This window comes from Crocodylus porosus, unplaced genomic scaffold (assembly GCF_001723895.1).
Source record: "Crocodylus porosus isolate Cpor-Errol unplaced genomic scaffold, CroPor_comp1, whole genome shotgun sequence".
Lineage (NCBI taxonomy): Eukaryota > Metazoa > Chordata > Crocodylia > Crocodylidae > Crocodylus > Crocodylus porosus.
Window position 1 is genome coordinate 53,465,463 of NW_017728931.1, and position 18,442 is coordinate 53,483,904.

General features: G+C 43.7%; 1 protein-coding gene across 2 annotated transcripts in view; it reads right to left on the bottom strand.

Moving 5' to 3' along the window:
• Positions 1 to 18,442, bottom strand: part of MKL1 (megakaryoblastic leukemia (translocation) 1) — a 107,624-nt gene that overhangs the window by 31,467 nt on the left and 57,715 nt on the right. For both annotated transcript variants that reach the window (XM_019544980.1, XM_019544979.1), the window contains one exon: positions 12,335 to 12,400. In XM_019544980.1, coding sequence (XP_019400525.1) covers positions 12,335 to 12,400 — 66 coding nt within the window. The remainder of the gene's footprint in view (positions 1 to 12,334; positions 12,401 to 18,442) is intronic.

Below are 18,442 nucleotides of genomic sequence, written 5' to 3' on the forward strand. Positions count from 1 at the left end.
ATGATCAGGGGACAGCAGGGCAGACCCTATGAGGAGAGACTGCAGGACCTGAACCTGTTCAGCCTCCACAAGAGAAGAGGGATCTAGTGGCCTGTTATAAATTAGTCAGGGGGGATCAGCGGGCATTGGGGGAGTCACTGTTCCCCCGTGCACTGGCAGGAGTGACCAGGAATAACGGCCACAAGCTGGCAGACGGCAGGTTTAGGCTAGATATCAGGAAGCACGACTTCACGGTCAGGGAGGCTAGGATCTGGAACCAACTTCCAAGAGAGGTGGTCCTGGCTCCTACCTTAGGGGTTTTTAAGACGAGGTTGGATGAACATTTTGCTGGGGTTGTTTGACCCCAGTATTATTTCCTGCTATGGCAGGGGGTTGGACCAGATGATCTACTCAGGTCCCTTCCGACCCTAGAAACTATGAAACTATGAAACCCCCGAAAAATCCCACACAGACACCCACACTCTCCCCCACACCCCACATACCCACAGACCTATACTGACTCTCCCACAATATACAAGAGTAAGACTACATTTTAAGCTATTACTATCACCTCTATGTACACTACACAAACACATGTAAATCAGGATAAAAAAAATATTTTTAAATGAAATTAATGAATGTTGTAGTAAGTTTGATTTTTAGAAATTTTGCTGGTTCAAGATGGCAAACCCCCTTGCTGAAAGGAGTACTTTCGAGGGCAAAGGGAGAGACTTCTGGTGGCAAAGGTCAGGGGTTAGAGGACTTCTGATCCCAAGATGGTGACCAGGGGGCGGGGCACCTGTCAAGGGGCAGGGCTACCCATGTGGCCCTCAATGACTTGCCAAAACTCAGTAAGTGTCCCTCCACCTGGAATAATTGCCTGCCTCTGGGCTAGTCAGATACCTCTAGAACAGGGGAGAGGGCCCCGTGCACATATTCCCATATTTCTAGTATCATGTTTCTTATGGAAACTGGAGAATTAAGTCATATTTGAATCCAAAATCAGGAACCAAATATGAATGGCAAAGTTAGTATAAACTGAGCATCCCCTTCATATTGTTTTGTTTTCAGATCAGCACATGAAAGGAAGGTCAATCTTCCTTTGCTCTAAAAAACAAGGCTCTTCACCAACCTATTTGTGTCACACCCAAAGCTAAGCCTCAGATTTGCTGACTTAAAACAGGAGGGCGAGTGAAGAGCTGCCTGCTATTTACTGCTCTATTTGTCTGGGGAGGACTCGAGTTTCTTTGTTTATTACTCTTTTATAAAAAACGAGATAAGAGCTGCAAATATGCTCAGTTTCCTCTGCTGGCTCTGGGTGGGGCTCTAAGTCCCATCTAATGAGACACATATCTCAAACCACAGGTAGCTGGTCCCTTCTACCTTCCTCTAGTTATAAACAACCTCTTCCCCTCACATTATGTGAGCTTTAGCACACATTAAGACATTGGTCACAGGAGTCAAAGGAACCGCTGTCTTCCAAGTGCAAGTCAAAAAACAGCTACCAGGACTGCTGCATGCATTAGAAACACCAGGAGAGAGAATATATATAAAAAGATGGAAAGGATGGAAGTCTATCACCAATGCCCTGCCCCCTGTACAACTGCAGGGAAGTCAACATGTAGAATACACATTGTCCAGTGTCTCCCACTCAGGTTCTGACACACTGCCCAATACAGTCATTGCAAGTGTGTCAGACCCTAGAAGTTGAACTTTCCCATGTCCTTTCACAGTCCCTGTGGAAGGTGTGGGAAGAAGATGAACGCCTTCAGAGCCACTGGAGAACCAGCAACTTCACTCTAAGCATGTAGGACACTTTTACATGTGCTCTGGGGATGGAGGAGGCGGTGCTTTAATTAGAGCAGCTCCGAGACCTGCTCTAATTAAAGCGCTGCAGCATCTTATGTATCAGTGTCCCTGTGCTTCAAAATGGCAGCGGGGGCGCTTGAACTAAAACTAGTTTGACGAGCTTTAGTTCAAGCGCCCCTGCCACCATTTTGAAGTGTGGGGACACTGACACATGAGATGTGGGAGGCTGCTGGAGCATGGTAATTAATCTGATGGATTAATCAAGTCTGCTCCAATGTGCTATAATTACAGCGCATTGGAGCAGCCTCTGCACGCATATACAGGCACCCACAGTCAAAAATGGCATTGAATGGAACTAAGGTTCTGAGACTTAGTAAGTTAAGGGTAAAAACACAGGGGTATTGTAGTTATTCCAATACTAAGCCCAAACTATACGAATGCAGAAAAATAAAAAATTAAGATTCTAAGGATATTTAACAACTTGAACTCTGTCCTGCAGGGATGCTATCCGATAACCTATCGATTAGGGTATTTGTTTGGAAGCATGAATTAAATGATGCTTAACGATGGATTTTTTTTAGCCTTGCTGGTATTGTCACAGGCAGAGTTAAGATTATTGAGTTAAGACTGCATTTAGTTTCACTTATGTCACTGAGCCATTCTAACCATGAGAACTGTAGCATGCAAGGTGACTGTAAAAAGTAGTGGTTACTGACTGAAATGCTTCTGATGTCTCAACTGTCCCACTTAAAAATTACCTGAATTGCTGATCTGAGTTTGTCTACAGTCCCCATGGTGATAGTTAGGTACAATATTTGTTAATTTAGGTCAACAGTGTTAAAGATGGAGCCCATGGGCCAAATCTGGCCCACACAGCCACATTTTCTGGCCTCCAGTGCTGGCCTTGGGTCTCAAGTTTGACCCACATGCCACACATGGAGGGCACCAGATGGGCCCGGGACCCCTCCTGCACACAGCACCTGGGCAAGGCCAGTCTAGGACTCCCCGACACACAGCGCAGCATCTGCAGTACCTACTCTGGCCAGTGTGGGACTGTGTTACACGTGGCACCTGCTCTGGCTGCCCTGGAATCCAAGCAGCTCTGGGACCCACACTGCACACAAAGCCCACCCTGGGCTGGCCAATGTAGCAGCCATGTGTGGCACAGTCCTAGGCTGACCAGAGCAGGCACTAGATCCAGCATGGTGAGGAGAAGGAGCCCATCCCCTGCATACTGGATCCAGCACCTGCTCTGGGCTCTGCACTGCAGGCAGAACCTGCCCCTGACCAGCTGGAGTAGGTGCCACATGCAGCACATGATCCAGACCAGTGAAAGCACATGCTGAGGGAGGTGGGTCCAGGGGAGTGGTGTGGGCCAAAACCAGCCCATGGGACCAGCCCAACATCATTTATCCAGCCCACGGACCAGTCCTGCACCATTTGTATGGTCAGCAGGGCCGGAAGAGTTTGACCCCCTGACTTAGGTTATAGTCATATTTCAAACATAATTTATGCACAAGGTTTTAATTAATTTTAACTGTGAAAAGTGGGACATGTATGCTATTTCCTTGTAAAAAAGACAGGGACATAAAAATGACTAACTTGGGGTGCTAAGTTTTTTATAGAATGAGACTTTTAATTCATTTGAATTTCCATTTTATTAATAACTAATTAACGTTTGCAGAAAATTAATTCTGTACTTGAAAAATAAGCACCCTAATTTTCGTGAGACTACAGCACTTTCTATACAAAACAGGGAAGCTGAATCCCTGATTTAAGTGCAGAACAGAAACCATTATCTATGGTTATGACTAGTGCCTCCATAATGAATAAGCATCACCATAATGAAGCATATCATCATATTTATAAGAGAGATGTAGATGGTGTGTACACAGCTGTCTGTTTCCATTAACATTTTGTATTCGGCCTGCTTCACTGGAAACCTAAAGAGGTTAAACCAAGTAAGAAAGCTCCACTAAAGCTATGGCTTTGTAATCTCCAAGCTCAAAGGGGAGAAGGGCAAGAAGCATCTTTGATGGGAATCCTGTGATTCATCCATTCTTGGACTAGACTTCATGTCTACCCTTTTGACAAATAATCTCCCCTCCCCTAGCAAACATTTGTCATTTTGGCAAAATGCCTAGACAAGATGGGGGAGGGGGAGGAATGGGACTGTTTTCAGCCTCTATCATATAAAAGTTAGTATGAACAAAGTTTGTTTGCCAAAGGACTGCTCGTGGGAAGGGGGGGAGAGCTATGTTAGAGGGGATCCCAGAAAATTTTATTCAGTTCCTCCCCCCAGCCTCGCAAAGGTAACTGCCATACCAGATCTCATTCTCATGTCTTTTATGCCTCTTTAGACAGCAGTCTGTATGGCTGTATTTGTTGCTTTGTTGAATGGATGTCCCTGAGGGCTAAATGCAGCTTAGGAAATCCTTGAATGCAACCTCCCTTCCTAGAACTTCAGTGAGGAGAAAGCTGAGTGAGCTGCCAATTTGTAAATACAAACAGAATTGTACACATTTGTTTCTAATGGAAACAGAGACAAACCAGGGGCAGGCCTTGGGCCCTGGCAAGTTGTCAGTGTGGTTTGCAGCGTAACATGCAGGTTCCTTCCGCATCCCCAAGGTCAGAGGCAGGAGGAGAAGGCGGCATGTTTCAAGAGATACAATCATAGTCCGAGATACCACACACTACCCTCTCCAAGACAAATTAAAGGTGAAGTGAAGAATAAAAATAAAAACTGACTTCATTTCAGATTTTTGTGCTGTGAGCCACTAACCAGGCTGCGTTGAGGATGCAAGATTTCAATCCAGAAAAATGTCTCAATTAGCCTTTAAAAATTATTTGTTTGGTCTATGAAATCCTCTTGGTGCGACTTGATGCGTGCAGAACTCACAACATGTGACGTCACAAATACCAGAGCTCTTGCTGCAATCTGCTGGTATTTGTGCTTCTGGGTCGCCATCAGTGAACCATAAATCGCCAAGATGATTTTGGAAATGATGAAGTATCATAAAAATGCTATCAGTCTCCTACAACTGGGGTAGAAAGCAGGACACAGGATGGGGATAGGACATTAAGTGCATCAATCTGGGATTGGCAATATTTGCATCTTTTGTTTTACACATCACTTTTAAAGAAAAATACTTTTAAAGAAAAACTCCCATCTATCATACCCTTGCACCTCTCCTGTTTGATAGGGAAGGGGCAAGACAAAGCAAGCTCTTTGGTTGGGAAGTGACAAACGGGGCAGAAGTAGATAGCATGTTATTTGTTTGTATAACATCAACTGTACAGCAAATCAACTGCCTTCAGGGGCTTAATGCTGCTGCTAATTCCTCTGGAATTTAACTGTATTATTTTCAACTGCAATCCTGCAATGCCAGGTGTAGACTGCTACAACTAGGCCAAATCTGACTGAAGTCCTTGGAGCTGCACATCAGCACAGAAGTCTATTCTGCAGGTAACATGACAACACACTGTTCACACACACACGAATAAGAATGGTGTGTAAAATATATCATTTATGGAGGCCAGTGAAAAACTCAAGTGAAACATTTCCATCAAGATACAACAGCACACAATTAGGTGTGCCATGCATGTGTTACATCCTTCCTTGGACCTATCTGCTAATGAACTCTGCAATAAGAGAGCACTATTTCATGGTGAATAGTGTAATGGCAGAACTCTAAAACCACTTTTCTCTGAGAACATTTAGCATGTCCATATTTGCCTCCTGGTTAATAGGAACTAGTCCAGCATGTCCCCACACTGCGTTGCCACACAGCACTGCTGTCACTACAGATGGTGCTGTGTGTCCCACAATTCCGGGCAGTGCTTTTTACTGTGTTGGCTTCAGGATTTTCAGGGTTTAAAAAGAAAAGATATGTTGCTAAACAAAATGTAACTATCGGTCTGTGTGGTATAAAGTTTGTATTGATTAAGAAGCTTTCATCAAAACATGCAGTAAAAAAGTTAAAACTCTTAAGTGAAGTTTTTCCTTTTATACCACCGTGGAACTGAGCTGGGAGGATGTACCAACCTAAACCAGAAAGTTGCACTGCCACAACTCTCAAGATACAATACTGCTGAAACAAGTCAGTCCTCAATTCAGACAGAAGTAGCTATGAGACCTAGTAAGAGCTCATACAGCAGGAACAATGCTTTGATAACTGCAATACTTTACAAGCACTTTTATGTGTGGACACTACAGGAAAACTGTCAGCTTTTGTACCCAGACCAAGCCACACAAATCCACAAATGAAGCTTCAAATGCTGAACTTTAAAAACCAAAACCAACATTTGAAAATTCTGACTGAAACATTTACTAAGCATCAACATTTCTTATTTATTAGCTTTGCTGGGCAGAGAAAATGAACCTAAATATGTTATTTGCCCTGATTCAGATACGAATTGACAAAAATGAGAGACACAATTTGTGCTCTGCATTCTGAAGTCATGTTTCAATTGTTCCTATTGAATACCAACTGTTTTACGACTATATCCTACGAATCGTTTCTTGGTTGCAGGGTTGTCAACCACTGTGAATAAAAATCTGTGCCAAGCTTCAACTTACCTTCATTAACCTCAGCAATACAGTGCCCCAGGTACAAAACTTCTCCTCACCCAGGAGAGTTTGGACTGGAGCATGAGAAGCCTGCCCGATATCTCAGAGCGCAGTAACAAGCTGACACTGAAGCCCCATCAGTGTTGCATCAGAGTGATGGTGACACAACCTGCAAGGAACCAAGAGCCAGAGGGCAGCAGCCTGCACAAACTCCTTCCTTTCTGAATGAGAAACACCCTATACTTAGTTCAGGAGCTATCAGGGATGAGTCTTTATTCCCAATCATTTTACAACCTCCTCATTAATCCAGGAGGACAAAAGGCAAGTTGGAAGAATCAGAACTAAGCCTGGGGGATGGAAAGGGAACTGATATTAGATGAACTCCTTTTGCATAAATTCTCTCAGGAGGGCAAAAGGCTGCTATGTAAATCCCACTACTCTCTTCACTAACAACTTCAGCTGACAGCAGTAGCTAGGGGAGATTTTAAATGCCCGCAGGTTGTCTTTACATCCATTCAATCCCCTTGGGCATTTACACACATGCCATTCTCAGGCTGAGTAGTCAGATCTGGGCACCAACTTGAATAATGTGAGACTGCTATTAAACAAAGGAAAAAGAAAATTGGTGAAATACTGCATTTCAGCCAACTTCCTTCCAACTAGCAGGTAGGATACAGCTCTCCTGAATCTATGCCATTCTTGAACTGGTCACAAAGGGGTGCTATGGAGCAGCAGGCAGTGCTCCTCTGCAATACTGCTGACTCTCATGCCTATTCAGAGTACCTCTTGCGAAATTTGAAGGGTAGTAACCACAAGGCAACTGGGCTCTATGATTATATTTTACAGTGGTCTTGTGTGGAGTTTTGCACATGCTACTAATATCGAAGGTCAAAGCCCTGGCTGACAATAAAATACTTATGTAAAACTAAAGCCCTAACCTTTGCAGTAATTAAAGAAAAAAACTGCAAGGGAGACTGGTACCTCTGGTGTATATGGGTCATAAATTATACCCTTAACATTCTTGCAATTTTTACTGAAGAAGTTTTCTATGTGCCTTACTACTGTGCTGTTAAGCAGCTGCTGCATTCTCCAGAGGTGGCTGCATGTTTGGAGTATTGTACATTAAATCTAAAGTTTAATTTCAGCACCTTAAATTGGCAAAATCTGACTGTTCCTTCCACAGTACACCAGGTTAAGAAGGGCTGAGCTGAGTGGGGAGTCATTTTTCATATTCAATCAACATCCTAAGAGGAAAAAGTAGATTTACTTTCACATATTATTTTTTAAATGCAAGCAGTCAAGAAACTTGACCTGCAGCACTGACTGGCCTCCACTGACCGTCTCAGCAGAAAGGGCAAGAACTGAATAAACACGAACACCAAACTGTCCATTTTTAGAGACTGTCCTTCTAGGTCAAAGCTCAGGCATGCACAGTATGTGGTTCTTTGCCTCCGTTGTTTTAAGCCTTTGTGCACCTATGAAGCTCTAAATATGAGAGACGTACACCATGCAGTATAATGCATCTCTCCCCTGGGAGGGAAGTGGCCTTGAGAGGGTATTCAAGTGAGCTTAAGTGTACTTGGTAAAAAATGTTAAAACATACCACTCCACTCCCCGCTCCCAATCTAAACAAAATTCCATTTGGGAACAAGGTGCTCTGCTCCAAACTCTGTTCTTCTGAGCAAAACAAGGGTACATCCTAAGAGCAAAATGACAAGCAGCCATTTAATCTGAGAGCTAGCCCTCTGACTCTTAACACCTCTCCTTCCACTTTCCAGGCACACACAGGCACACACAGGGCACCTGTACACAAGCAGCGAGCCTGCTCCAACATACTGTAATTACAGACTCAGTTAATCAAGTCTGCCAGAGCATGGCAATTACTGTGCTCCATAGCCTCCAGTGTCTTGTGTATTAGCATCCCTGGCTTCAAAATGGCAGTGGGTACGCTTTTCTTTTTTTTTTTTTAGACAAAGCATGCCTGCCACCATTTTGAAGTAGGGGGACACTAATACACAAGATACTCTGGGTGATTTAATTAGAGCAGCTCTCAGACCCACTCTACTTAAAGCTTTCCCCCCCCACCCCTTACTCCCAGAGCACATGTATAAATGCCCACAATGCCTGAGAAGAGTTTAGATAAAGGAAGTCTGAGGTTTGCAATATGTTTGGAGTGTCAGGTTAAATTTAACACTATTCAAGATTTATGTTTCAGTCAATGAAATTAAGGGTGATGGAAAATAAGCATGCACACCAGGCACTAAGGAGTGACCTCTACTCTCTCCCCAAAGCACTCAGTCAATTCCACATCAGTGGTTAGTTGGAGGGATCAGGACCTGGAATGCATCTCAGTTACCACACTTCTTTCACAGGCTGCCATGCCCTCCAAATGGCAAGTATGGTTCGGAAGCAAAGTAGAGTCTCAAGAAAAGAGAGAACGCAGACCCAACCGATCCAGTTCTAAGTCTCCTTCTGGCTTCTGTGATTAAATAGGATAAAATAAGCTGTTTGGGCCCTGCTAGCCTCCTTGATTAACCCATTTAAGAGGGAGGTGTGAGACGGAGGGTTGGTTTCTTCAGCACCAGGCCTCGAGGGATGAGCAAGTATTTTCACAGCAAGGATACCTGGGAAAGGAACATGGAGAGGGATAGGGAGCCTAGGCAATCCAATTGGTAAGGCACAAATGTTTAAATCAGAGAGCTAGAAGCATCTATACAAAGTGGCCATGACTCTGAGCTGCCTACAGGAGCAGAAGCTGGCCTAGAACCATACTTAATTTCCAGAACTAAAACGAGAGTTTTGCTTTGAATAACACAACTCCTAATTTCACACTTGGTCTTCTCATTAAAGTGCAAGCCAGACCAAGAAGGTTTTAAGCACTTCTTTAAAGTAGTTCTGCGCAAGTTACAAGTGACAGGTAAAGTGTTCTAACCATGGCTAGAAGGAACTGGTTATAAACCTAGTTTAAAGAATAGTTCTGCTAAAATGGTTTTCTCTACAGTGTAGAACATGCTGCCATAATTTAACAAGGGGCTTCCATAAAAGTGTTTCCCCTTAGTTTGTCATAAAGCTTATGAATGCTACAAAGGACAAGACAAGTCTCCGTAAGCTCCAGCCACTTGCTTAACCATTTAAAATACTGCCTAGATTTAACAGTAACTAGTGTTTGAGGTATTTAATTGAGACATCATAAGGGGGACCCGATTTTCAAAGGGCTGAGCACACACTTTCTACAAATCAGGCCCCTTTTAAAGTATCTCACACTGGAGACCAAAAACTTGAAAAAACAAACCATTAACCATTCTTGAAAATAGACACAAGGTTTTCACATAACTACAAGCAAAAAAAGATACATCCCTCATGGCAAATAAAACTCATGCATTTTGGACTTACCAAACCTACTAAGGATATTAATAGCCTATGACAGTGATAAAGAGGAGAGATAAAGATGATGCACAGAGGTCAGGAATGTTTTCTCCTGGGAAAGATTATTGCAAATACCCAACACTTGGGTCAATATGGTTCATCCCAAAGCCAACAAGGTGTTCTTTAGAAATATCTGCAGGAGTCCCACAGAACAAAATAATCACAGGTGGCACAATTTACTAATATCCCCTAATACTAATATTCACTAAGGGAGTTTAGGTTGATTTGATGGAATCTTATGAAGAGAATTGCCTTACAGCAGGGGCGGGCAAAATGCAGCCTACAGGCCAGACGCGGCCCGCCAGGCCATTCTATCTGGCCCACGGGGCCCCTAAAAAATTTAGAAAATTAATATTTACCTGCCCCTGGCTGCCTGTCACGTGGCCCTCGATGGCTTGCCAAAACTCAGTAAGCAGCCCTCCACCCAAAATAACTGTCCATCCCTGCCCTAGAGCAATGTTTCCCAACCAGTGGGACATGTCCCACTGGTGGGACTTGAAGGTCATGTAGGTGGGCCTTCAACTCACTGCCTGATTGAAAAAGTCAGTTGTTTGCACTTCAAGTAGACGAATCAACAGATATCTTGCACAGTGCAGTTTTGTGGGGTTTTTATTATGGTGGGACCAGGGTTTTTTCACAAAATGGCTGGTGGGAAGTAAGGTGCAAAAGGTTGAGAACTGCTGCCCTAGAGCACATCACCAGGACTGTGCGAAGCTTCAAGTGCTGATTCGATTCAGAGGAGATTCAGCCCAATTCAGCAGTTGAATCTCCAAATCCGAATTGAATCAGGAGACCCATAAAAAGGTCCGAATAGGTTTGAAGCTCTCTGAATCCATTCAGAAAAGATTCATAGAGCTTTGGAGATTTGGGCACTCCCCACCGGCTGCAGCAAGGAGCTGGACCTGGAATCCATGATAGTAAGGGGCAGGGGAAGTGGGGCTGGAGGAGTGGGGAGGAGATCATGGGGGGACCCCTGGCAGGCCCCATCCTCTGCCTCTTCCCCCAGCCCCCTGAGTAGCACCCAACTGCTGCCCACTCTCCCAGCCTCCCCCTCCCCGCCCCCCATGGCTGCCCTGCCCATCCTGGCTCCCAGTTCTTAAAGAAAAAAAAAGCCTCACACTTACCTACTGCTGCAGCGGCCTCAGAGCCTCTGGGCCTTGTGGCAGAGCCCCCCACACAGCACAGGGCAGCAGGGATCACCCCCCGCCCAGCAGGACCCAGTGAGTCTGGGGCTTTTTTTTTTTAAAGAGCTGGGAGCTAGGGCAGGCAGGCCAGACATTTACGGGGCTGGGAGAGCAGCCAGGGTTGGGGCCTGTCCGATTCAGAGATTAGGCCAATTTGGCAATGGCCAAATTTCTGAATCAGATTGGCCGAATCAATTTGGGACAGTGATCTGAATCACCAAATCAAATCACTGTCCCCCGAACTGGCCGAATCCGAAGCAAATACCTACCACTTCACATAGGCCTACACATCATTGTCTTATACTGAGGCACTCCCACTGACTGACTGATACTTACAAATTTCTTTTCATTGAAAGAGTCACTGCTGATAAACTCGCCTCATGCATTTAGAAAAGGAAGGCCCTACTATTTCAGAGTACATCCCAAAGTAGAAGTGAGAAAACTCTCTTCTCTATCTGGCCTTCCAAAAGAACAGCGTAGCTCCTTTTGGTTTTAGCTTACACTTACAGTGTGTCTGTTGGGGTAGGGAAGGGTTCTCAGAAAAAGAAATGCATAGTTAAGCTGCTGCTTTTCATTAAGGCTTTCAGAGGAAATGCAGAGAACTCCAAAAATAACCACCTGTTCTTTGGTTCTCCCTTGGTTGCTTGCTGATGCACTTGGAAAGTGTCATCCAGTTCAGAGGTACTGAAGTTGAGTCAAACTGTTTAATTCCATTTCTATCACCAGTCCTGCACTCAAAAAAAATTGTTCCCCAAACTCTGTACATGTTAAGCTCGGGGCTAAGGTATATTCTAGCCACCCACACACTACCATTTAACAGTTTCTGCAGATCTTTCCCCCCTGCAGCAGAACAGCTGCTCTCTACAGTTGCTACTAGATGTGTTTCAAACACTGACCATTGCAGAAAAAGAGTAGCCTTGCTGCCTTGATACCCTGCGTGCATAGTAGAGATTCTACCAGGTTTATAAGTATGTAGGCACTAATTCAGGACAGCCACGCTTCTGAGTTATGCGGCGCTGACACACAAGAATGGAAGCGGCAGAGGCAGGAAGCCTGCTAAGAGCGATTACCAGCACGCATGAGCACATAAGATGCTTCTAATATGGCACATATTCTCCAGAAGACTATTCTCCGCAGCAAGCAACACAGCCATTGTTCTGAATGCAATTAAGTGTGGTGCCAACAGTGCTCCTTGATATTCTAGGTGGCTCTCTCTTCCAAGGTCCACAGTGCTTTATAAGAAGGGAGGTGGAGTGAAACAGGGTGGGGCTCTCACATTCGCCATTTTTCATCTCCAAGCCACCCTCCATTCAAAGGCAGGTGCTATAAACACTAAGACAAAGGAATGAGTTTAAGTGGTACTTACGCGGCATGATCCCTTGGCTCACCAACTCCTCCCGAGTCCGTCGCTGCTGGAGCTTCAACTGCAGCACTGAGGTGCAACAAAGAGAGAAAAGAGTAGGAAACTAGTCAGCGGGAGACACAGTGCAGGACACATTTTCAAATACGTTAGATATTCTTCTTTTGGCTCCAGGACATGCTGAGCAGCAGAAGAGAAAGGCCCCTCCTCCCACCCTTCGCCTCTTCCCTCCTGCAATTGCAGAAGTGGCCTTAAGAGCAAGGTTTCCGTATTCTGCTGCAGGCAACGGAGAGAGGAAGTTGCGAAGGTCTTGGTAGGGTGATAAAAATCCGCAAAACAGGCCCTGTTTCTCAATTATTTCTAGAGCACCAAGGTCTTTCCAAACCATGAACATTTAAAAACAAACAGAAAATATGGACTGACTGCTCCAACAGGAAGGGACCAACATTCACATTGCAAGCAACTCCTAGAAACTGTACTCACCATGTGCCTGCCCATTTCATTGGTCAACAGAGCTTTTCTTAAGTGTAAGACAGAAAACCTACTCCCCCCTCCACTAATAAATTTTGTTGCATTACCACACCATTTCTTTGAATTCAGTTATATAGATTAGCTAGAGATGGTTCTGTCTCACACTGAAAGAAACCCTTCCACTTTTTCTTGGGGAACCAGAACTTTAAAAATGTTAATAGAAATAATAACTGTAATGTCTAATCTTTATTTGTTGGCATGATGTTGGGATGTTTGAAAAAAAGACAGTAATCGATCACAGTCAGTCTGTTTTTCTCCCCCATCATGCTCTGATCAATACAGAATCATTCCCTACAGCATAGTCTCCAGTGTTTTATCCCATTCAGTTTTAAATTATTTAAGCACTGGAGTTTTCAGCACTTCCTTCGGGACCTTACTCCAAAATCAATCTGGCTATTAGGAAGTATTTCCAGACATTCAGTCTAAATGTCCCTTTACTCAGTCTCCTTCCCTTAATTCCAATACTTCAGGACTAACCTAGAAAATTACTTCTTCTTTGTGTACCTTTGAAATAGAAGCAACATATCTACAAGAGATGTCTCTTAACAGTGAGAAACAGGTAATTGCCAAGATAGTCAAATGGGGAATAAAGGTGGAACAAAGTCATTCAGAGAGAAAGTATCCTGAAAAGTACTTCCTCATGAAGTAATAGCAATTCTTAATTGTGCAAGAATGCGCAAAGACACACATACTCAAGAATAAAACATTAGCAGCATAAAATACACCTTTTTCAGGGATTATTACGCAACTGATCATTTTGGTAGTGGCACGTTCATCTCACCCTTAAATCCACTTTGACTTACGAGTACTTTGAATACCAAGTGTTATTTAATTCCATATATTTAGGAGATCACCTGTTTACATGTGCAAGTGTGTAAATTCTAAAAATAGAGTAACAGATGTCCCCAGAGCCAGTTCAAGGCTGTCTGTCATTTATGGACCTCTGCCAATGGTTTAGAATGACAGAAGAGTCTCAGTTACAGTAAACTACAGGCCCTGGTTGTGAGTATCTCCCCCTCTTCTCTACAGGGTTTGTTTTTTTTGGTTAAGTTAATTCTGGAGCACCCCTTGTTAAAGTGGAGGGAAAGACAACATTTGGTGGTTGTGACAGGTTTGAAATGAAGACTCTTGCCTTCTACTGCAAACTGCCAGAAATTCTGACACTCAGCAAGGCATTTAACCCTTGATGACAGTCTCATTTTCTCTATCTGTAAACGGGGATAATGCTTTCTTTCCTCAAAAGAAGAGCTCCTTTAAAGCTTAAGTAACTTTTGTATGGCGCTCTGAGAGCCTCAAATGAACAAGGTGTGAAGCACAATTACTAAAAAGTTCAAAGGACAGCAGAAGATGGCACGGAGAATAAGTGTCAGCAACAAGCAATGTCATGTGAGAGAGCAGTACTTCTGAGTGTTGACACAATGACACTACAGTGACTACCACCAAAACTGCACTGCTAGTGAGATACAGCACTGATGTTTCCCACCCACTTATCTGATTATAGCACAGCACTGGTGGTGAATTATGCAGACATGCTGGATTACATCAGGACTCACTAACCCACCACCCCATGCCTGGTAGGAGCTGAGAGCACTATACACATACACTATTGGAGAGACATCTAAACTGATGATGATGAGGAAACTCATCCATGATTACTGCAACAACGAGCAGACCTGCGCCGGTACTGGAAATGGTGGGAATTATAAGCAGAGCTCAATCAGTTTTACTCTGTCATCTAAACTTAAGCTGTGAGCTATGTGTATGTATTTGGTCTCACATGTGCACAGATGAAAACTGGAATGTAGGATGTAGCCGTGTTGAGCTAAGGACACTGGCAGACAATGTTCTTTGGGTAAATGTGATATCATTTATTAGATTTGAGTTGGTCTAATTAACAGATATTGGATTTACCCAAATAACCTTGTCTGTAGCTGAATACTGCCTATTTGAAAATAACACTTGGTGTTCAACAATGTAACTAGAAGAACCACAGAGGCCTGATTGTCACTTCCTTCTCTGTTTCAGAAGAGGACATCACTGAAATGACACCCCCTTGTCAGAGGACACAATATCACACAATGCAACAAGTTTATAAGAGCAACTTAAAAGAAAAAAAGGCCTCTAAATTTTCGGTTTCATCAAAAGAATCAGAGAAATATGTCTTGAGGCCTGATATGTCTTGGATGCGGCCACGGGACTTTTGTGCTGAAGGAAATCTTGCATTTCTACAATACCTTTCATTCTGCAAAATTCCAAAGTTATCAAATGTCACCTAGTAAATATGGCCAATGAAGTAAAGCCATATACAAAGGGGATCACAACAGTTATTTAAAGAACATAAGCAACAGTTTAGAACAGGAAGTGAAGAAAAATACTGTATCCAATTGAAATTACACAGAGGAACTATGCAGGCCAAACGTTAGTCCCCACACTGGAATTTAATCCAGGCTACCAATGTATTAAAAGGAAAACTGTCAGGCACATTTGCCGGGAACACATACACTGGACAGGCTGGACATTAATGCAAACAACTTCACGGTTCTGAAAAATTCTATTACAGTGACATATTTTAATTTAACAGCTTTGTCATAAAAACATTAGTTGAACAAAGCAATGAGAAATAGAAACCAAACAGAATCAAAAGTGAAATTTTTAAGAAGTGCCAATATTCAAATATAAATAGGGCAAAGGAAAAGTGCCATTTTAATAAGCCTCAGGGAGATTAATTTCCTTTTCAGTGTAAGAAGTTCTCTCACTCCCAAGAAAAGCAACCTTTGGTAACATTCGGGACCTCTGCCATCACCCGTGAAGGTTCAGCAATGCACTAACATCAGGAGACACTAGTACAGCAGAATCAGGTAAAAAACATCTAAATAAGCACCTGCATTTCCTAAAGCACTTCCTGGAAACTTTCACTAATTAATTTGTGAGGCTTGAAAAACCACAGGCCGCAATTTGCAGCCAGCACCTGTACATGCCAATGCATTTGATAACATATAAAATAGAAGTACTTCACATATGGCCAGTGAACTTGAGCAGCATGCATGCCACTAAGTTAACTGTGAAATTTGTAAACACAAAGCGTTTGACACCATAACAATAATTACCAACAACACTGATACTGGAGTTTACACATCTTAAGCCCATCACTCTAACTGGAGAATGACTGAAGGGCACAGCTGACTGACTAAAACCAGCATGACATACGAATGCTTTGAAAGATGAAATTACTGTTATACTCTCTACCATTTACTTATCTGGAGTAATTTTATTATTACAAAGAATTTACCTTTGAATTTAAAATGCATTAAACCATTAGTTCAAGGACGGGCAAAATGGTGGATCTGGCTGGCAGCTGAACTCCATTTGCCAGCTGCCCTTGCCTGTATAGCTAAGGCTGGTTTCTATGGATCCCAGCAACAGCTGTGCTGTGATAGCACAGGGCCAGGGTTTCTGTGGAGACTGACCCCAGCAGCGCTGGCAGGGCAGGGAGCTGCTCTAGGGCCAGGTTGGGATCATGCAGCAGTGACACCGTGGTCCGGAGCCAGGGCACAGCTGCAAATGTTCCAGGCAGGGGCATACAGGCAATGGATAGCGAGCGGCTTTGCCCCAGCTCTGGACCATGCTGTCACCACTGCAAGAAGTTGGGGCAGAACCATAATCCAACGCCTGTACACCCCTGCCCAGAGCATGCAAGGTGTAGATCACGGCTCTGCCCTGGCTCTAGACCATGCTGTCACTGTGGCAAGATCCCAGCCTGGCCCTGGAGCAGCTCCCTGCCCTGCCAGTCTCCATGGAAACCTCAGCTCTGTGCTATCACAGTGCAGCTGCTGCTAGGGTCTCCATAGAAATCAGCCCCAGCCATGTGGGCAGGGGCTGCTGGGAAATGGAGTCCGCTGCTGGCCAGATCTGGCCCATGGACCAGACTTTGCCCGCCCCTAGATTAGTTACTATAGTGCCGCAGCAAATACTAAATTTTCAGGCTTGGACTAAGTGATTGCAACTGTCATCCACTTCAATCAAAGAGGGGCTTATTTAAGCTTCATCTGAATTTAATCCTTACAGTGCCGATGTAGCTAGAAAAATCCCCTTCTTGCTCCAGCAACAGCTTCCTGTGTATCTTTAAATTATACCTGCTTATAAAAATACATTCTGATTCCTGAAATGCTTTTGCAGAGCGAAGCGAGATTTGGTTCTGGTTCATGTATCAGCAACAATAGTTCACTAGGTTCCAACTATGGCATCTTTAAGGCCAACAGAAAGAACAGACAGCAGCTTCGTTCATAGGCTGTCTATGCTGCAAAAATGCCAAGAAATTATATATAACATATTACATTCCCAGTGAGTGGGCACAGTGTGGCCAAAATAATTTTTCTAAAAGAGTGTTCAGCACTGACTAATGCTGAAGTCCAATTTGAATAGATCTTCCAGCACAAGTTTTATTACAGAGCAGACAAGGGCTAAGAATTCAGATGGAGGTCACGATAGAGACGGTAGGGGAAAAGGTCATTTTCTGCCTTGTAGAAGAAACATATGTCACTTAGGCCAAATACAGACATTTCACTTGTACCGGTATAAGTGATTGGAAACCAGTCTATGCCCATAACAGAACAGAAGCTCAGTGCACACATATTGGTTTAAAAATGGCAGAACCCGGTTTAAGATCTGTCTGTCCCCCACACCAAAGGGTGAATGTGTATTCTGTTTGCTAAATGGCGCTGCTTACAGAAAATCAAGTAATTTAGATGGATTCCCCCTCAGGCTTTTTGAAAGTCTGTACATAGCCTTAAAGGCACTTGTCAAAGTGCAACAGCACTTTAATCTCCTAACTGCTGACAGGGAATGCACACTGGCTATGCATTGAAGCAGACTGTACAATAAGTGAAACAGACCATAAATGACATCAGAACTACAGGAATTATATAGCCAAGCTCTCTCTCTTGGGGCGGGGGGGGAGGGAGGGAACCTCCATGTAAAGCCAAGTGGAAGCACCGGAGTTATATTGCTGACACCCATTCTAAAATCTTTGATTGCTGTTATGGGCAGCGTCCACACACTTTCTAACACACCACGGATTTGAAAAAGTGGCCTATAGAGAGCCTAAGCAAAAAACCAACAAGTCAAAAATTTATCTCTTTCTGCTGTTTGAGCCCATCTCATATTCCACTACCGCTTTTCTTTAGTATGGCAGCAACAGCCACTGTTCAAATGCAAGTAGTTTCCTCATCCTTTCTTTAGCAACCACGCAGCCGAGAGGAGGGGAATCTGCTTCAATCTAAAATCATTAAAGGAACCTTTCACACCAGAATCAGAACACCCTTATTTATATTCATGCCATGGGCTCTTCTACTTGGGGGAAATGGGACTGAGAACTTCCTTTTCCTCAGAGAGAAGGTCTAAACAGTAACAGCTGATCAGGAGCCAAAATTAGGATGAGTAGTGGCATCTCATGCAAGTGATTAAAATAGGTATCTTGGCAGCACTGTGGAAAATAACCAGATTCTGCTCAGAGGATTCAGAACACCAGACACTCACCACTCTACTGGATACTATAAGAGTAGTGCTGACAGACTCAACAGGAAT